The sequence below is a fragment of the Panthera pardus genome, unplaced genomic scaffold, assembly GCF_024362965.1.
Source record: "Panthera pardus isolate Hobbes unplaced genomic scaffold, ASM2436296v1 HiC_scaffold_8, whole genome shotgun sequence".
Classification (NCBI taxonomy): Eukaryota; Metazoa; Chordata; class Mammalia; order Carnivora; family Felidae; genus Panthera; species Panthera pardus.
The window spans coordinates 1,107,285-1,123,657 of record NW_026527013.1 but is presented as its reverse complement, the minus strand read 5'-3'; the positions used below and the strand labels follow the sequence as shown (position 1 = coordinate 1,123,657).

At 64.2% G+C, this 16,373-nt stretch overlaps 1 protein-coding gene across 1 annotated transcript; it reads left to right on the top strand.

Annotated features, from left to right (window-relative positions):
- Window positions 1-265: 265 nt before the first annotated feature.
- KLF16 (KLF transcription factor 16) lies at window positions 266-11,950 on the top strand. Its single transcript, XM_053897158.1, has 2 exons — window positions 266-1,161; window positions 9,726-11,950. The coding sequence occupies exons 1-2, from the start codon at window positions 690-692 to the stop codon at window positions 10,025-10,027; spliced, it is 774 nt and encodes a 257-aa protein (XP_053753133.1). The 5' UTR covers window positions 266-689; the 3' UTR covers window positions 10,028-11,950.
- Window positions 11,951-16,373: the final 4,423 nt, after the last annotated feature.

Genomic DNA, 16,373 nt, shown 5'->3' with positions numbered 1-16,373 from the left:
GGGAAGGGGCGGGCTCCCGCCGGCCGCGCGCCCTGGCGTGGGGTGGGCGCGCCCGCGAGGGGGCGGGGCGCGCGCCGGGGAGGGAGGGAGGGCTGCGCCGGGAGGGGGTGGGGCCGTCCGGGGAAGGAAGGAGGGACGTGCCGGGACGGGGCGGAGCGCTCCCGGGAGGGAGGATCATACCGGGGGAGGGCGGAGCTTGCCGGCGTGGGGAGGGGGTCCTCCGAGAAGGGCCCGGGGGCGCGCGCCGCGGGTTACGGAGGCGGGGTCTCTGGCTGGGGGCCCGCGTGGGGAGGGCGCGCTTGGAGAAGCAGGCGGGGGCGCGCTCCAGGGCCGGAGTGGGCGCGCCGGGGGCGGCTCCTTCGGCCCGGACCCCGCCCCCGGCGGCCGCGCGCCGCTGGCAGGGCGGTGGAGGGCGCGCCGGGCGGGGGGCGTGGCCGCGCGCCCCGAGGGGGCGTCCTCCGGGCGGGGCGGGCCGCGGCCGCCCCCGCGGGCTCCGGTGCGTCAGGGCGCGTCAGGCGGGGCGGGGCGGGCCGAGCGCGGGCGGCGGCGGCGGCGGCGCGCGCCGGCCTCCTCCTCCTCCTCCTCCTCCTCCGCCTCCCGCACTCGAGCAGCCGCCGCCGGCCGGACGGGCACCGCTCCCGCCGCCTCCTTTCAGCCCGCTCGGCCCGCGCCGCGCGCCTTTGCCCGGCATGTCGGCGGCCGTGGCGTGCGTGGATTACTTCGCTGCCGACGTGCTCATGGCCATCTCCTCCGGCGCGGTGGTGCACCGCGGGCGACCGGGCCCCGAGGGCGCGGGCCCCGCCGCCGGCTTGGAGGTGCGCGCGCCGCGCCGCGAGGCCGCCCCACCCGGGCCCCCGGGCCCGCCACCGCCGCCCCCCGCCGCCTCCGGCCCGGGCCCCGCCGCCACCGCCGCCGCCGCCGCCGCCGCCGCGCCCCACCTGCTGGCCGCCAGCATCCTGGCCGACCTGCGCAGCGGGCCCGGCGCCGCCCCGGGGGGCGCCTCGCCCGCCTCCTCCTCCTCGGCCGCCTCGTCCCCGTCCTCCGGCCGCGCCCCCGGCGCCGCGCCCGCCGCCGCCAAGAGCCACCGCTGTCCCTTCCCGGGCTGCGCCAAGGCGTACTACAAGTCCTCACACCTCAAGTCGCACCTGCGGACGCACACAGGTGAGCCCCGCTCCCCTGTCCCGCGCGCGCGCGCGGTCTCCTGCGCCCCTTCCCCCTCCGGGACCCCAAAACTGCGTGGCGCGTGGGGGGCGGGGAGGGGGGCGCGCCCGGGCCGCCGCCGCGCCGGCCGGGCGGGCGGGGCCTCGGTGGGTGGGGCGCGCGCAGGGGGCGTGGCGGCCACGCGGTCGGGCGGCGCGCGGTTGGCGGGCGCGACGGTGGTGGCTGCAGGCGCTCTCGGGGCGCGCGGCGCGATGGGGTCCGTGGGCGGGATCGGGGCTCCCGGACCGTCCCCTCCCCCCTCGGCTCCGTTTCTCCTTAATTTCCTGTGGCGTTTGGGTCTGGGGAGTGGATATTGTGGTTGGAGCACGTAGCTCTGAGATGGTTGTGTTTTCCTTTCCCTGTCTCAGTTTCCCTATCTGGAGAGGGAGGAGGAGTCGCGCCGCCGCCTCCGGGGTGGCATCGAGGATTCACCCCCGAGGGCAGCAGAGCGCCTGGCGCGGGAGCCGGGGTGGGGGGGGGTGCCCGCGCGTTTTTTTTTTTGTTTTTTGTTTTTTCCTTATGAGTTTTAATACGACGGAGGGCGGGGCTGAGAGTGAGGGTTGGGGCCAGAGTCGGGGTGGGGTGGGGAGAGGGATTTGAAAGGGGACCCTTGAGGGAGTCAGGTCCTCATCGCGTTTGGAGGCAGGCTTTGGGGGAGGGTTCAGCGATATTTGTCACCTCTCACAGCCGAGGGGGGGGGGGTGCGGCGAGGGGACGCCCGGAGGAGTCTGAGGCAGGGCCGCCGTCATCACCCTGTCACCCCCTCCCTTGTCCCCCTCTGGGTCCACCACCCTCGACGCTGAGAATGGTCTCCAGCTGGGAGTTTGGGGTGTCAGGGGGAAGGTGGGTCTTGGTGGCTGGCCCGGGCTTGAGTGTGGAAGGCGGTCCTGCCCTGGCGGTGGGCATCTGGCCACCGGCTGTGAGGATGTACTTCGATTCCAGCCCTGCCCCTCTCCAGCACGAGACCTATTCCGGAGCTCAGTTTTTTCATCTGTGTAAAGGGCTCACGAAAGTCTGCCTTCTGAACGTCACTGTTTCTCGTGTCGCAACACTGGCTCTGTGGACACACTCTCATTGTGGAGAGAGGGCAAGAAAGCAGGGCTGGCCATAGTGGTGTGGTGGGGACGTGGTGGGGCAGCCTCAGGCCATTTGCAAGGCCTCGGATGCCAGGCGCCCTCCTCCCTGCTCCACCCCCCTCCCCGCCTCATGTCTTGTTCAGTCCCCATCCTGCCCACAGGGACATACAGGCTCTGCTTGCTAGTGGGCGTAAGGCAGGACAGGGCAGCCGGGGCAGACTTGAGGGGGGAGGATCTGTATTTCCTGCAGGATCCTTCCTCTTCTGAGCAGTCCCTGGGTGTTACCTACACTTTGAGGCACTGAGGTGTGTGTGAGGGACTCCTGGGGGGCCGTGAACACAGAGAGGCATCTTTATTTGGATCTGAGGGCAGATTCCTCTCTGGGTGGGGGGCTGGGGTCAGAGCAGAGCCCTGGCTCATGCTAGGTGAGTTTGCCCGTCTGAACAATGGGGGTGCTGGAGCGGGAGACCAGCCAGAGAGGGACCTCGTTTCTCCCACTGTATTCCTCCGCCTGTCCTAGGTAATTGTTGCCTGGCGAGGCTCTGGTGCACTGATTTGCTTTTCCCTTCTGGGTCGGTTGAAGGGGGTGGCCAGGCCACCTCCTACAGCGGCTCCCAAGAGACCCTCCTCTAGGGTGTCCTGGAGTGCTTCAGAGCCTCCATAGGCCCCCAGGCAGTGGCGGCCGGCTCCCTAAGCCCTGGGAGAAGAGGGACTCCTTACTGGGCCCAGGACGCCAATGTTGTCATCCATGTTTTAAACGAGAAAATTGGGCTCATCCGGGGAGTGTCCCAGGGGAGGGTGGCCTCCCTGGATGGATCCCTAGTGCCAGTAGGAACTGTCACTCCGGGTATCCTCTCCCAAAGCCCTCTTTCATAATTATGGTGTGGGGACCCAGAGAACGCAGCTCCTGGGCCAACCCTGCTATTCCTGAGATTGGAAATCCTGGACTTAGGCACCCCTGGTGTTCTGTTTCTCGAGGGTTTCACACACTTGTCTGCATAAGACTGTGGGTTCAGTGTATCTGTGACCCCCCCACCCACCCCGGACCACAGAGCCCCACGTAGCTTTCCTGGCACCTAGTTGGGGGGGGGGGGAGTCGCTGCCCTCATACCTGGCTTGGGGGTGGGGAAGCCATGCTTGTCCCTGGTGCCCCAAGGCTAGCTTGGTGTTGCCCATTCACAGGGGCTGGCCTGGGGACAGATGTGAGGAGGAACAATAATTAGAGGTCAGCTGTCTGCCGACTGTCCCCAGAGGCCTGTCTCCCCCTGCTCTGCCTGAGGTTCACTCCTCCTCTCAGTAAAGAGAATGAAGTCCAATCCCAGCCTAGCTCCATTTTACAGATGAACAGACTGGGATCAGGTGCCTGGCCAGGGTCAAGTGTGGTACCCCCACCGTCCCTGCTCCGCTTGGCTTGGGGGTGGTGAGGCTGGGAGGGCAGTGGAGTCTTTCAGAGGGCCACCCAGCTGCAGGGGCAGGGCTGTCCTGTGCTCCCCCGGGGCCTGGCCTGCAGCCCCAGCACAGAGCTCTCCTGTGTGGGGTGGGCAGGCACTTCGGAAGCTTCAGGAGAAGTTGACGCTGTTGCTATGGATACGGAGATGAGAGGAGATGGGGCGGGGGTGGGAGGAGAGGCTGGCTGGCTGCTCCCTGCTCTCCCAACCTCCAGATCCGGACTGCTCCCCTGCCCCAGAGCCCCCAGCTCTGAGCACGCGGTGAGCCCTGCGCCTTCTGGGGTCTCAGGCTCCTTCCTGGCAAGAGGGAGCTCAGATCGGGAAGTGGAGCTTCTAGGGCCAAGGTCTGATCCCCGGGGCACAGCTGATGCCATTCTCTGTGGGGCGTCCTGGGCACCTTGGGGAGTTCTGCAACATCCCTGGCCTTGCTCACTCCATCCCAGGAATCCCAGGAACGTACCCGGTTGCGACCAGTGACAGGTGTCCCCTGGGGGAGTTGCAAGGTCACCCCCCAGGAGAGACCCCCTGTTTTACTCTAAAACCCACTCTCCTTACGTTTGAGGAAAATCAGGTAAGGGTCCAGTGTGCAAGGTACTGTGGGGAGAGCCCAGTCCCTGTGCCCTTAGATTCTGGAACCTTGGGAGGGGGTGACAGGGGCAGTGACGGAGGAAGAGGCTTCTCAGCTGATGGCATGGGGTCCTGTGGGGCAGGAAGGGGTGTGTCCCCAGAGAGGGGACCACACCCTGGCCTCAGGGGATGGGGGCAAGGGCCCTGGGGCATGAGTTTTGAGGATGAGGTGGAGAAGTGAGGTGGGGAGGGTCAGAGCAGGTGAAGGGTTCCATTTAATCCCAAGGGCAGGGTGGAGGGTGGGCAGGAAGGCAGGCCCGGCTTTGCAGAGGAAAATCCGTTTATGGAGCAGGGATTAGGGTCCCGGGAGAGGGGTTGAGGAGGGCTGTGGTAGGGGAGGGAGAGGGGTGGGCCAACCCACAAACCGGAGCCAAGTAAGAAGCCCCAGGACCCAGAGAGTAGGAGGTGGCTAGGGTGAACCCTAGTTTTTCTGACTGAGCAGCCCAAAGGGGGGCAGGGCAGCAGAGGTGGTGTTCTTTGCTGAAGAGCCCCCCCCAGGGGAGAAGCAGATGGGGAAACTGAGGCCAGGAGGGGAAGCAGGCATCGCCCTCCCAGGGCTGAGCCGACGTAGACCCCACCCTCTCCCCCTGGCAGAGCTGTGAGCTCCTTTAAGGACAGGTGGGGTTCAGGAGACTGGTGGCTTATAGGGGGCAGGGTAGGACACTGCCAGGCCGGAGGGGGTGGGGGTGGCCTGTGAGCTCCCTCCTGTAGCAGGCGGGGTGCAGAGAGCAGCTGGAGCTGACTTTAGGTGCCCGTGCTGTAACTGGGGAGTGCAGGAGGGCCCCCAACATTGTGGGGGGCGATAACCACCCCCGCCCAGGCTCCCTGATAAACGTGGCCCAGATGGCCTGGGAGCGGGCAAGTGATACCAGTTCCAGGAGCCGGCCGCCAGGGGAGTGAGGGCTGGAGGGCCGCCCCTCACTGTCACCCTTGCCCAGCACTGTTCTCCCCATCACACATGGTGGGGGTGGGGGGGGTGGCTGGGGGCGGTGTGACCCTCTCATCCCCAGGCACCAAGAGCCCCCATGCCAAGGATGCCCGTCCGGGTGCCAAGCGGGTGATGGCAGTGTGGGTCTTCAAGGAGGAAGGGGGGATGAGGGGCTGCACGTGGCTGGCCCTTTAAACAAATGGTAGTGGGAGCCCCTACCTGGGGGGGGGTGGGGGCAGGGCGGGGAGGAGGGGTGAACCGCATGATGAACCAACAGTTAAGCCAGCAGCCCAAGCTTGGCTGGGAGCTCTCCCAGCCGCAGACTCTCTCCACAGATGCGTTAGGTGCCCATGGCATGCCAGGCCTGTGCCCTCGGCTTTGCAGTCAGGTGAGGGGGCAGATATCACACCTAGGAGATGCTAAGCACAAGGTTATTGAAGCTAAGAAAGGGGACAGTGAAGTGCACCAGCGGGGTAAAAGGTAAACACTTTGGCTTTGATCCTGGATCAGGGAGTAGCTTTGGGAGTTCCGGAGGGCAGAGCACAGACTGGGAGGGCAGAGCACAGACTGGGCGGCTCAGCCCCAAGCCTATGGGCTGTTGCACCGGTCCAGGCAGGAGCTGGAGTCTAGAGCCAGGGTGGGGTCTGGAGATACTGTGAAGGCGTTACTGATGGGATTTGCTGCCCGGTACCACGCAGGCCAAGGTGAGGGATAGAGAGATGGCTGGGGGATGCCTGCCTTAGTTTTCGTGGCAACAACACAGTGCTTGAAAGGGGAACCCTATGGGAGGAGCTGGGATGTGGGGTGGGGTAGGTGGTAAGCCTTGGCTTTTCGGGGGCAGGGCCCAGGGGGTGGTTAAAGTCACAGAACATGGGGCGTTTTGGTGGCTCAGTCAGTTGAGCGTCTGACTCTTGATCTCAGCTCAGGTCGTGATCTCACAGTTCCGGGGATGGAGCCCTGTGTCAGGTCCTGCGCTGACCGCACGGAACCTGCTTGGGATTCTCTCTCGCTTTCCCGCTGCCTCCCTGTCCCCCCTCGCTTCTGCACACTCCCTTTCTCAAATAAATTCAGGAAATAATAATAATAAAATCCCAGAACGGGGCACCTGGCCGGCTCAGTAGGTGGAGCATGAAACTCTTCGTCTCGGGGGGAGATTGAGCCCCACGTTGGGTGTAGAGATCACTTAAAAACTATGAAATAAAATCGCAGAGTAGACAAGCCTCCCGTGGGCTGGTCTTTGTAAAGCCATAATGGCTACTTGAAGGGGACCCCCTGCCCTGCTCTCCAGACCTCAGCATCTATTTTCCACCTTTCTGCTGTTATTTCCAGAACTGCTCTCTGGGCTCTTTCTGGACTCCTCGGGGGCCATCTTCAGGTAGTCTCAGCTGCTCCCCGCCTTCTGTAGCTCTGCGAGAGTGCTCCCTCACTTGTCCTCCCCCATGCAGTCTTCCTGGTAGGTGGGCGTTTGTTCCGGTCAGCTGGCAGACACCCGTCCCTACCCCTAGGGATGACCTCAGGAGGTCACGGTGAAGGTTAGTTGTCAGAGCCCTGGTCCTTGGCCCCTGGCCCTGCGGGGGGAGGTGGGGCACCCACCCCACGCAGGCCAAGCCGTCCTGGCTCAGGGACCACCTTTGCTCTGTCCTGTGTCAGGTCTCAGGACCTCTTGGCCTCCATTTTTCTGAGCCTGCACGGCACTGTGGTGGCCCCAACTGTCCCGAGGTCACCCCAGCCCAAGTCAAAAGGTTATGTCCACCAGGGCCCCGCCCACCACATCTTCCTCTAGTCCCTGTTCCAGTCCGCTTTGGGGCAGCCGGTGGCCGTACCTAGGGTCCCTTCCGGCTCTGAGCTTCCTGGTTGCTCCCCACCAACCTCCTGGCTAGTGGGCTGTGGCAGGGTGACAGGGCCTGGTATCTTGCAGGCATTCGCTCGACGTTGTGGGGGCGGCGGGAAGCCTCCGCGCCCAGGTCTCCGCCACCCGCGTGTGCACGTGAGCGCCCCAGCAACTGGGTGTGGGGCGGGGCTGGCGGGCGTCCAGCCGGCGGCAAGTCGACCCCGACCCCCCCCCCCCACCCCCCGCCCTAGAGGGAGCGGGACCACGTGAGCGAGGCCGGCTGGGCTGCGGATGTCCCCGCCGCCACCGAGCTACGTGCGGCAGCTGTGTTCCCGGCGGCTGCATGTGTCCTGCCCCAGTGGGCGCTGGCACCGCTCTTGCAACCTGCTCATTGCAAAGTAGAACTGCCGGAGGAGGGGAGGCTGGGAGGCGGGTACTAGTCCCGCCGCCCGAAATGGGGAAGTGAGCCAACTGCGGGGCGCGCCAGCAGCGGGATGCCCGCCCCCCCTCCGCCCCGCCTGCGCCCTGCAAGATGGCGACAGGACCGCACGCCCCTCGGAAGGGGCGCCGCTCCCCCTGGCATCAGGTCTGCTCTAAAGCCAGCAGCCCCGCCTCCAAAACCGGACTCCCCTCCCCCAGACTGCAGCCCCGGGGAACTGTCAGATCCAAGCCTTCCGCCATCCAGGTGGGGTAGGGGTCCTTTCCGGGCTGTTTTGAGCTCCGTGGTTCCGTAGACGAGGCCCTTGCTGAGACCCCTCCCCCTGCCTTCTGGATTGTTCCAGGGAAGGGTGCAGCCCCAGAGATTTAGGGTCTGCGAGGTCTTGGGCATAGTTGTGTAACCTCCCCTCCCCCCCGGGGGTAGGTGACAGCTCACCTGGATTCACAGTCTCCTGGGGCATGCCCTGCCCCAGGCGTGAGCCTGAGCCACAGGCAACCCACAAGAAATCTTCCTGGGGGGACCGCTGGACTCCACCTCCTCCTTTGGTGCTGGTGGTAGCCAGGAAGAAGGGGTGGGGGAGGGGAGGTTTTGGTCCCGCTCTTTCCTGGGCCCTGGGAGATGGCAGGAGCCCCTCTGCCTCTTCTGACCCCTACTCCCCTCCCCCGCCCCTCCCCAGCGGTTCTCCCCGGGACAGTCCCTTAGCTTTCAGAGCAGAGATGTCCCTGGCCTACCCTGTTGCCCCCACGGCCACAGGTCTGTCCCGTGGGCCTTCCTGCTGGCTCCTGGTTACCTCCACCATCGGTCCTGTTTGGGGAGCCTTTCTCTGATCCTAGACCGTGTACCTTCTCCTGGGTGTGTTCCCTGAGACAAGGTCAGCCTGGATCACTGCAGGGCCAGCATGTAACCCAGGATGTGACCACCCTGACCGCTCTGTGGCCTCCCCCAATTCCAGCGCTCTACCTTCCTATGTGGGGCTCCATCCAGTGCCACAAAGGGTATAGCACAGGGGTGCGGGCATCACGGATCGGTGTCCACATTCTGTCCACACCCCCACCACACACACACTCCAGAACTCGTGGACAAAGCAACGCCTGGGGAGTCCAGGGTTCCAGGCGCGGCGCGGGGCGCAAGGGTGCAAGCTCCAGGGTGCTTACCACCCCTTGGCCTGGGGCGTGGCGGGGTCCCCGGTGGACCCTGCGTAGAGGTGGGGCCCTCGGCGCTCCCGGGTCGGCCGGGGAGATGCTGATAATACTCGCTGGGGGTCGGGCTGAAGCGTTCTGGGGCTGAGACCCCAGACGCGAGGGGCGGGTGGGGACAGGCGCCCGGGGCTGGCAGCGCCGTTCGGTTCACGGCAGGATGGGCGAGGCCAGCCGGGGAGGTGGGAGGGGTCTGCAGAGGAAGTTGCAGGGTGGCGGCCCGCCCCTCCCCTCACGGTCTGTTCCGCGGGGGGCGGGGTGAGGCCAGTGGCCGTGGCCTCCAGGCCCTCCCCTTCCCGGCGGCCGTCTGTGCCTGGGCCTCGTGCCCTTCTCCTCCCTCTGCCCCCGTGTGGGGCTGCAGGTGGCCCTAGAGGCCCTTCACGTGTTCTCCATCTATAGAGGGGCCACGAGGGTCAGGGGGTCGTTGGGCCACGGGAATCCGCCCAGGCACCCCCACACCGACTTTGCGTCCGGGGTGGTCATTTTCAAAAGGAGAGGGCCAACGGGTTGTGAACACCTGAGAGCCTCCGGTAAGCTCCAAAGGAGAGCGGAGGTGGAGGTGGGGACGGCGGGATCCATTTGCATCGGGAGAAGCCCCTGCAAAACCCCGCATGCGTTCCGAGCAGGCGCGCACGTGTGTGTGGCTCGTGCACCGCGAGACCCTGTCACGGATGTCACGGAGGCGGTGCGGTGGTGCCGCGGGGGCGGGCCTGGAAGGGCTCGGGCTCCGCACGGTCTTCTTTTAACGCACGGAAACTGCTCGTGGAATTACTACGAGTTCATGGGAAAGAAAGGGCAGGAATACTAATTAGGGGTTCTTGAAGCGAGTGGGGCTTTCCTCTGCACATTTCCACGTGTTGAATTCACGCCCGGAGTTCAGCCTCTAGAACCGGGGCGCGGGGGGGGGGGGGGACGAGTTGCCCCGCCCCCCTCCCCCCCTCCACTGACCCTGCTGTCTGCCCTCTGCCTCCTCTGCCCAGGTGAACGCCCCTTTGCCTGTGACTGGCCTGGCTGCGACAAGAAGTTCGCGCGCTCCGACGAGCTGGCGCGCCACCACCGGACGCACACCGGCGAGAAGCGCTTTCCCTGCCCCCTGTGCTCCAAGCGCTTCACCCGGAGCGACCACCTGACCAAGCACGCGCGCCGCCACCCCGGCTTCCGCCCGGAACTGCTCCGGCGCCCGGGCGCCCGCAGCACCTCGCCCAGCGACTCGCTGCCCTGCAGTCTGGCGGGCAGCCCCGCGCCCAGCCCCGCGCCCAGCCCGGCCCCCTCTGGCCTGTAAGGGCCCTAGTCCAGCCCACCCTGCCGCACCCCTGCTGGGCCTGGGCCTGGAGCACCAGCAAAACGCCTGCTGTCCACGGCCCGGGGCGGGCCACGGACCGACGGCCGGTGTCCCCGACGCTGGGGGGGGGGGGGGGGGTGGCCCTTGGGAGGGGTGGCTGGGGCCCCGTGTGTGTAAATAGCCATGTCGGATAACTCTCTTCCTATGTGTTAAACAGGAACCCCAGGTGGGCAGCCGGCCGGCGCTCCCCTCCCCCCATCGCCACCTCCCTGCTTCGGAGAGGGTGGGTCTGGGGGGAGCGGCCCAGGAAAGGGGCACGTAACCAGTGCTCAGACTTGGCCCCCCAGCCCTCCTCTCCAGGTTGGGATGATGTGTGCAAAGAGCCATAGATGAACCGGGGGTTCCCGCGGCCCCACCCCACCCTGCCCGGGGCCCCCCACCCCACTGAAAGCCATTGGAGACGTTCAGGGAATTGGGGTGCGGCTCCAGCCGCCCCCATCCGGGTATTCAATCTCAGGTGTCCACAGATTCTGCCCTGCCACCCAGCTCCCCAGCAGTGGGGGCAGGGTGGGGAGGGGGGAGGCCGGGAGGGGGGAGGCAGTAGGGTCCAGGTTTTGCTCCTAAAACTGGGGTAGGGAGGGAGAGAAAGGGGTTCTTCCAAAGAGCATTTTGACTCTCGTTTGGGGAAGGTGGATAACACGGGCTGGGGCAGATGCCTGCTTATTTATTTTCCTCTGTCTCTGCTGGTAGGAAGGAGGGGGCCGGTGAGCGGCCCCCCTCTGGGTGGGTGTGTGAGTGTGTGAGTGAGGACTGCTCCCTTCGGGGTAGAGTCCCCAGCATTGGCCTTCCATAGCATCACATGACAATCAATCCCTCCTGTTTGGGACCGTGACAGTCATTGAGCATCGGGCAGCCCTTCCCTGCAGGTGCCCCTGGACCAGAGGTTGAGGTCCTGCTTTGCAAGGGCAGGAAGCATGAGGGCTGACCCCTGAACCCCATGGGATAGCTCGCTTTTTTGGACCGGATAGAATATTTTTTCAGGCGCCAATCCCTTTCTTGATCTGGGCCCCATGGGTGGTCCATTGTCCTCAGGGGGTGTGGGTGTTGGGGGGAAGGTCTGTATGATTCCTACTTATGGTAGGGAGGGGTAAGCGCCATGACCCCTCCTGGTGTCTTCCCACTGTGGCTTCGGTCGGATTTCATTTTGGGTAGGGACTGAGGGCCGTGCCCTAGAATGGAACAGACCCAGGGTCCCTGTCCCAAGACCCTGAAAGGACCTATCGCCCACTGTTGGCTGCAGGAGGTTTTTGGCACCCACGTGTGTTCCAGAACCCTTCTGTCTCCCCACTGGGGGCTGGGGATCTGGATGGCGGTGTGGACTGGACCTGCCTTAGCAGGATCAGGGGGTGGGTGCCTGGGGTCCTGGGGAGGAGGCCAGGGAAGCCCTTTGGAGCTGGGCTGGGAAGGGTCTTCTGGCCCAGTCTCTGGGCAGATCTTGGCAGGGCTGGCCCATTCGTGCCCTTAAACCCTCCCTGCCAGCAGTGTTGGTGAGATGCCTTAGTCTGTGGGGGCAGGCTGGGGTCCCATTTTCCTTTATGTCTTTATGGACGTCCTCCTGATTGTCCCATCCCTGGCTGGTGCCTGTCCACAGGACGTGAAGTGTGGGTCTGAGGGCCCAGGAGGCCGAGGACTCGTCCCTGGCCCCTCTCCCATGTCCAGGGGTCGGGCCAGACCTGTGCCCCTCCTCCCCCAAGGAGCTGGAGGTCACTGGGACCCGGTTCCAGCCACTTCGCTGTGGCATCTCAAGGGGAGGGCCCCAAGGGACTCGTGCTGTCAGGTGGCGCCCCCCCCCCCCCCCACCTTACCCTGCCCTGCCTGGCCTTTTCCTTGTATTTAATTAAACAAGCCCTTTTTTAAACCCGACTCTGGTGACTGTGTGGTCTTTCTCACCTCTGGCCTTTAACCGGAGAACTCTCTGAGTCTCTGTCCCACGCAACAGGGTAGCCCCCAGGTCACCAGCGTCCCGCTGCAGAAAGTGAGGCAGTGGGGCCCTGAATCTCGGGACCTGGTGGGGGCATGGGATGACGCCCCCTCAGCCCTAAGGCCTGGGGAGGGGGCTGCTGGAAGCAGAGCGCGCTGCCGTCCCGTGTCACCCACGCCTCTCGCAGCTGCACCCCCCTCCTTCCCGCTCGGTTACCCGGCAACCGAGGCGCGGTGACACGGCGCCCGGGGGCGTCCCGCGCCCGCCCCCTTCCGGCACCGGGAGCCGGGCGGCAGGGGAGCCTGCGCCGCTGGGGCTGCTCGTGGGCGTGACAGGACTCCTCCCCAGAGTGTCCCCCGCCCCCGCTGTCTGTGCCCCGCCTGGCCCCTGTGCCCAGGGGGCTGCCCACGTTCTGCACGCCGGCCGTGTGCCAGCTCCCGACTGGAGGCGGCCGAGCGGGGGGGCCCCTTGGTGAGGGCTTGGCGTCCCCGGGAGCACCGAGAAGCCGATGAGGGTCTCGGACCCCTTCCTAGGAGATAGACACCCAGATTCCAGCGGTCTCCCGAGCCCCGAGGGCGGGTGTGGCTTGGGCGGGGAGCCAGACCCTCCCCAGGGCCTCCCCGGAGTCCGTCCCCGGGGAAGGCGGAGGCTGCGCCCTCTGGCGGCCGCCCCTGTCATTGCACCGCCGGCTCCTGCCGCGCCCTCCTCGGGGTCCGGGGTCCGGCCCTGGCGGCCGCGCAGGTGGCCCTCGCCCTTTCTCGAGGTCGGCCTCCCTGTTGCATCCCCTAGCTCCTGCTTCACTTTGTCCCCCTTTCTACCGGCTTCTGCCCCGCAGGCCCGCCGACGTTGTTCCTTGGACCCCTGTCCCACTGTCCCTCTCCAGCCCTTCTGGCCTTTCTGCCCCTTTGGGCAGAGTTCCTGGAATTCGGGGAACGCAGCCCCTGCCTCCAGTCTCTCTTGGACACCATCCCACGTGCTCTGAACAGCTCGAAGATGTCCCCCTCCTGCCTTCTCGACACTCCCTGGTCATGCGGCCTCGGGGACCCCTGACCCTCCCCGATGCCCCCCCCCCCCCCAGGCTAATGTTCCCCTCTGGCTGTGCTGCTTGTACGCTCACCTCCCCTGTGTGCAGACGATACTCCCTGGTCCGACACCAGGACCTCACCCTCAACTCCAGACCCTGAAGGTGCCAACTCTCACCCCCAGGCCGCCCAGTCCCATCCCCCCCCCCCCCTCGGGCACTGGTACCTCCATGTTTCCTGGTGCGGAGGCCCAAATCCTTGACCTTGACTCAGTCTCACTACCACACCCATTTCCATCAGGAAATCTCCCCGGAGTTTTCAGAGCACATCCGAAATCTGCCCACTTGTACCCGGTCCTGGCGTCCACCCAGTCCACCACCTCGTCTCCTCATCTCAGGCAGTCTCCCCCCCCCCCCCCCCCCCCCCCCGGTCCCCGGGGTCGCGCGGCCCCACCGTCGCCCCGCCCCCGTCCGCCCTCCCCTCAGCGGCCACCAGAGGACGGTCGTGAGCGCCCGAGTCAGGTCCCGCCCCCTAACGCCTACAGCCCTCGGAGGCTCCCACCTCCCGCCGTGTGAAAGCCTAAGTCCTCACGGAAGTCCCCAAGGCCCTGTGCGACCTGCCCCCATCCCCCGCATCCCTTCCATTCCTCCGTGTTTCCCTCTTGCCCACTCTGCTCCAGCCGCGCGGACCTCCCCTCGGTTCCTCCAACACGCAGGCCTGGTGCTGCCCCCAGGGCCTTTGCACAGACTGTGCCTGCTGCCTGGAATACCCTTCTCCCCTTTAGAACTGTTCATATCCCACCGTCCTCAGAGGACTACACGGACCACCTCTTAGTCCCCTACCCTGTTCTACTCCCCCCACCCCATAGCACTTAAATCATGCTATATCATTTACTTATTTCCGATTGTCTGTCTCCCCCATTGAGAACACTACTCCCACCGGGGTCGGGATCTCTGCCTCGTTCACCGATGTTTCTAGCACTGTGTCTGGCATACAGTAGGTACTCGGTGAATATTTGCTGAATGGATGACCAAGGCCATCCTCGGGCGTGGATGGAGACCAGGCGGGCTCTCGCAGAGGGGGGCCCTCGCTTCACCTCGCACGCGCCGTCAGACCACTCTCAGGGGCGCACCCTTCTGTTATTGGCGATGACGGGTGTTGAGAGACCCCTGCATGAGGGGCCTCAGGGCCTCAGGTGGCTGAGGTGAGGAGGGCAGTAGGCTGGGAGGGTCGGTGGCAATCACCAGCCGCTGGACCCAAGGGTGGCCAACTGTTCATACAGAGGCTGGGATGGCAACTTTTAGGTAACGTCTCCCCAAGTTTTAAACACGGGCGGCAACAGATTTATATCATTTGAAAAGCTAGTACAGCACTCAAAAAACCTAGTCCCCAAACACGCACATTGAAAGCAAACACACGCTGCACAGCAGCACAGAGCACACCGCCCAGAGACGCCGCAGCCAGGGGCCCTTGACAGGTGAGCGGACGTGACCGTGTCCACCGCGCACGCGCACATCCCTCGGCCTGGAGCAGGAGCGAGGCGCCCACGCCCGGCGCCCCGCGGATGGGACCCTGAACACAGGCGCGCCGCGGGACAGACTCTGAACACACGACGCTCAGGGAGGGAACCAGACCCGAGAGGCCACACGGGGTGCGAGTCCTCGTGTGTGAAACGTCCAGAACGGGCTCGTCCACGGCCAGGAGGGGGGCTGGGGGGGGGGGGGGCGGGGAGGGGGAGGGCGTGCCGGGGGAGGCGATGGCTGATGGAGATGGGGTTTCTTTTTGGCTTCAGAATATTCTGGAATTACACAGAGGTGACGGTTGCACAGAACAGTGAATGTACCAAATGCCCCTGAATTCTCACTTTTTAAAATCAAGTAATTATTTTTTTTGTAATTTTTTAATGTTTATTTTTAAGAGAGAGAGAAAGTGCCAATGCAGGAGGGGCAGAGAGAGAGAGAGAGAGAGAGGGAGAGACCGAGAATCCCAAGCAGGCTCCATGCTGTCAGCAGAGAGCCTGATGCGGGGCTCAGACTCACAAACCTTGAGATCATGACCTGAGCTGAAGTCAGATGCCTAACCGACTGAGCCACCCAGGTGCTGAATTTTCACTTTTAAAATGATTAATTTGGGGGGCACCTGGGTGGCTCAGTTGGTAGAGCATGTGATTCTTGACCTCAGAGTCATAAGTTCAAGCCCCATGTGGGGGGTAGAGGTTACTTAACAGTAATATTTTAAAAAATAAAATAAAATGATTAGTTTTGTTAATGTGAACTTCCCCTAAATAAAAAAGGGGAACGAATCGGGGAAGAATTTGTCCAGGATGCCCTGTTGTCCCACCCACCCCTGCCCGCATTTCTTGTTTTCGGTCACTAAAGTCTTATCCCAGTTAGCACACATCACATGCGGTTTTCCGCACCCGCCTAGAACTGAGGACACATTCCTTCCCTGAACATTCATTGATCCATGTTACAGATGTGTGTTTAGGTCCTGTGTCCAGCCGGGTCCTGTGGTCACGGGCCCTGGCCCTGAGGTTCCCTTAGTCCGATGAGGGGTGGGTGGAGGCAGGTGTGAAAAAAATTTGTTCGCTGTCGGGGATAGAAAATGTTGTGAGGCTGCCGTGGCGGGAGACCCTCGGGGAGAAATGTGGTTGTCAATTGGAGAAACCCCACTTCATCCTCCTCCGTGGCTCCCAACCCTTTGTGGCTCCCCATTGCCCTCCTGGTTTGGACAACAAGCACCCTCACACATTCACAGCCGCAGGTTGCCTCTTGCCTGGACACTTGCTCAAGAAAGAGTGTGTGCGCTCAGAATCCCCCCCGCAATATTCCGTGCACCCTCCACTGTCGACGCTTACTGCGTTTGAAACCAGGGGCTCTCGGTGATCTGGCCAAAGAGGCAAGGGCTCTCCGCCCTCAGGGCCCACTGACCAGCCACCAGACAGACTTCGGACAAAAATCAGATCGTGTCCTCTGGAGAGTCGTCTCTGACCCTCTCCACCCCACCTGCTCTCCATTACTGTCCTTCTTAGTCAATTAATTTGTAATTGCGGTAAAAATACGTAACAAAACGTTCCCTTTTAACCACTTGCGAGAGTACAGTTCACTGGCATTAAGCAAATGCACACTGCTGTGCAGCCACCCCCACCATCCATCTCCAGAACTTTCCATCTCCCCAAACTGAGACTCAGTCCCCATGAAGCACCGACTCCCTGTCCCCTGGCCTCTCCTGGGCTCCCACCATCTACTCTGTCTCTGTGGACGGGGCTCCTCCAGGGGACCCCCTGTGAGCTGGGTCACACAGGATGTTGCCCTTCTGTGTCTGGCTTCTGTCACTCTGCACA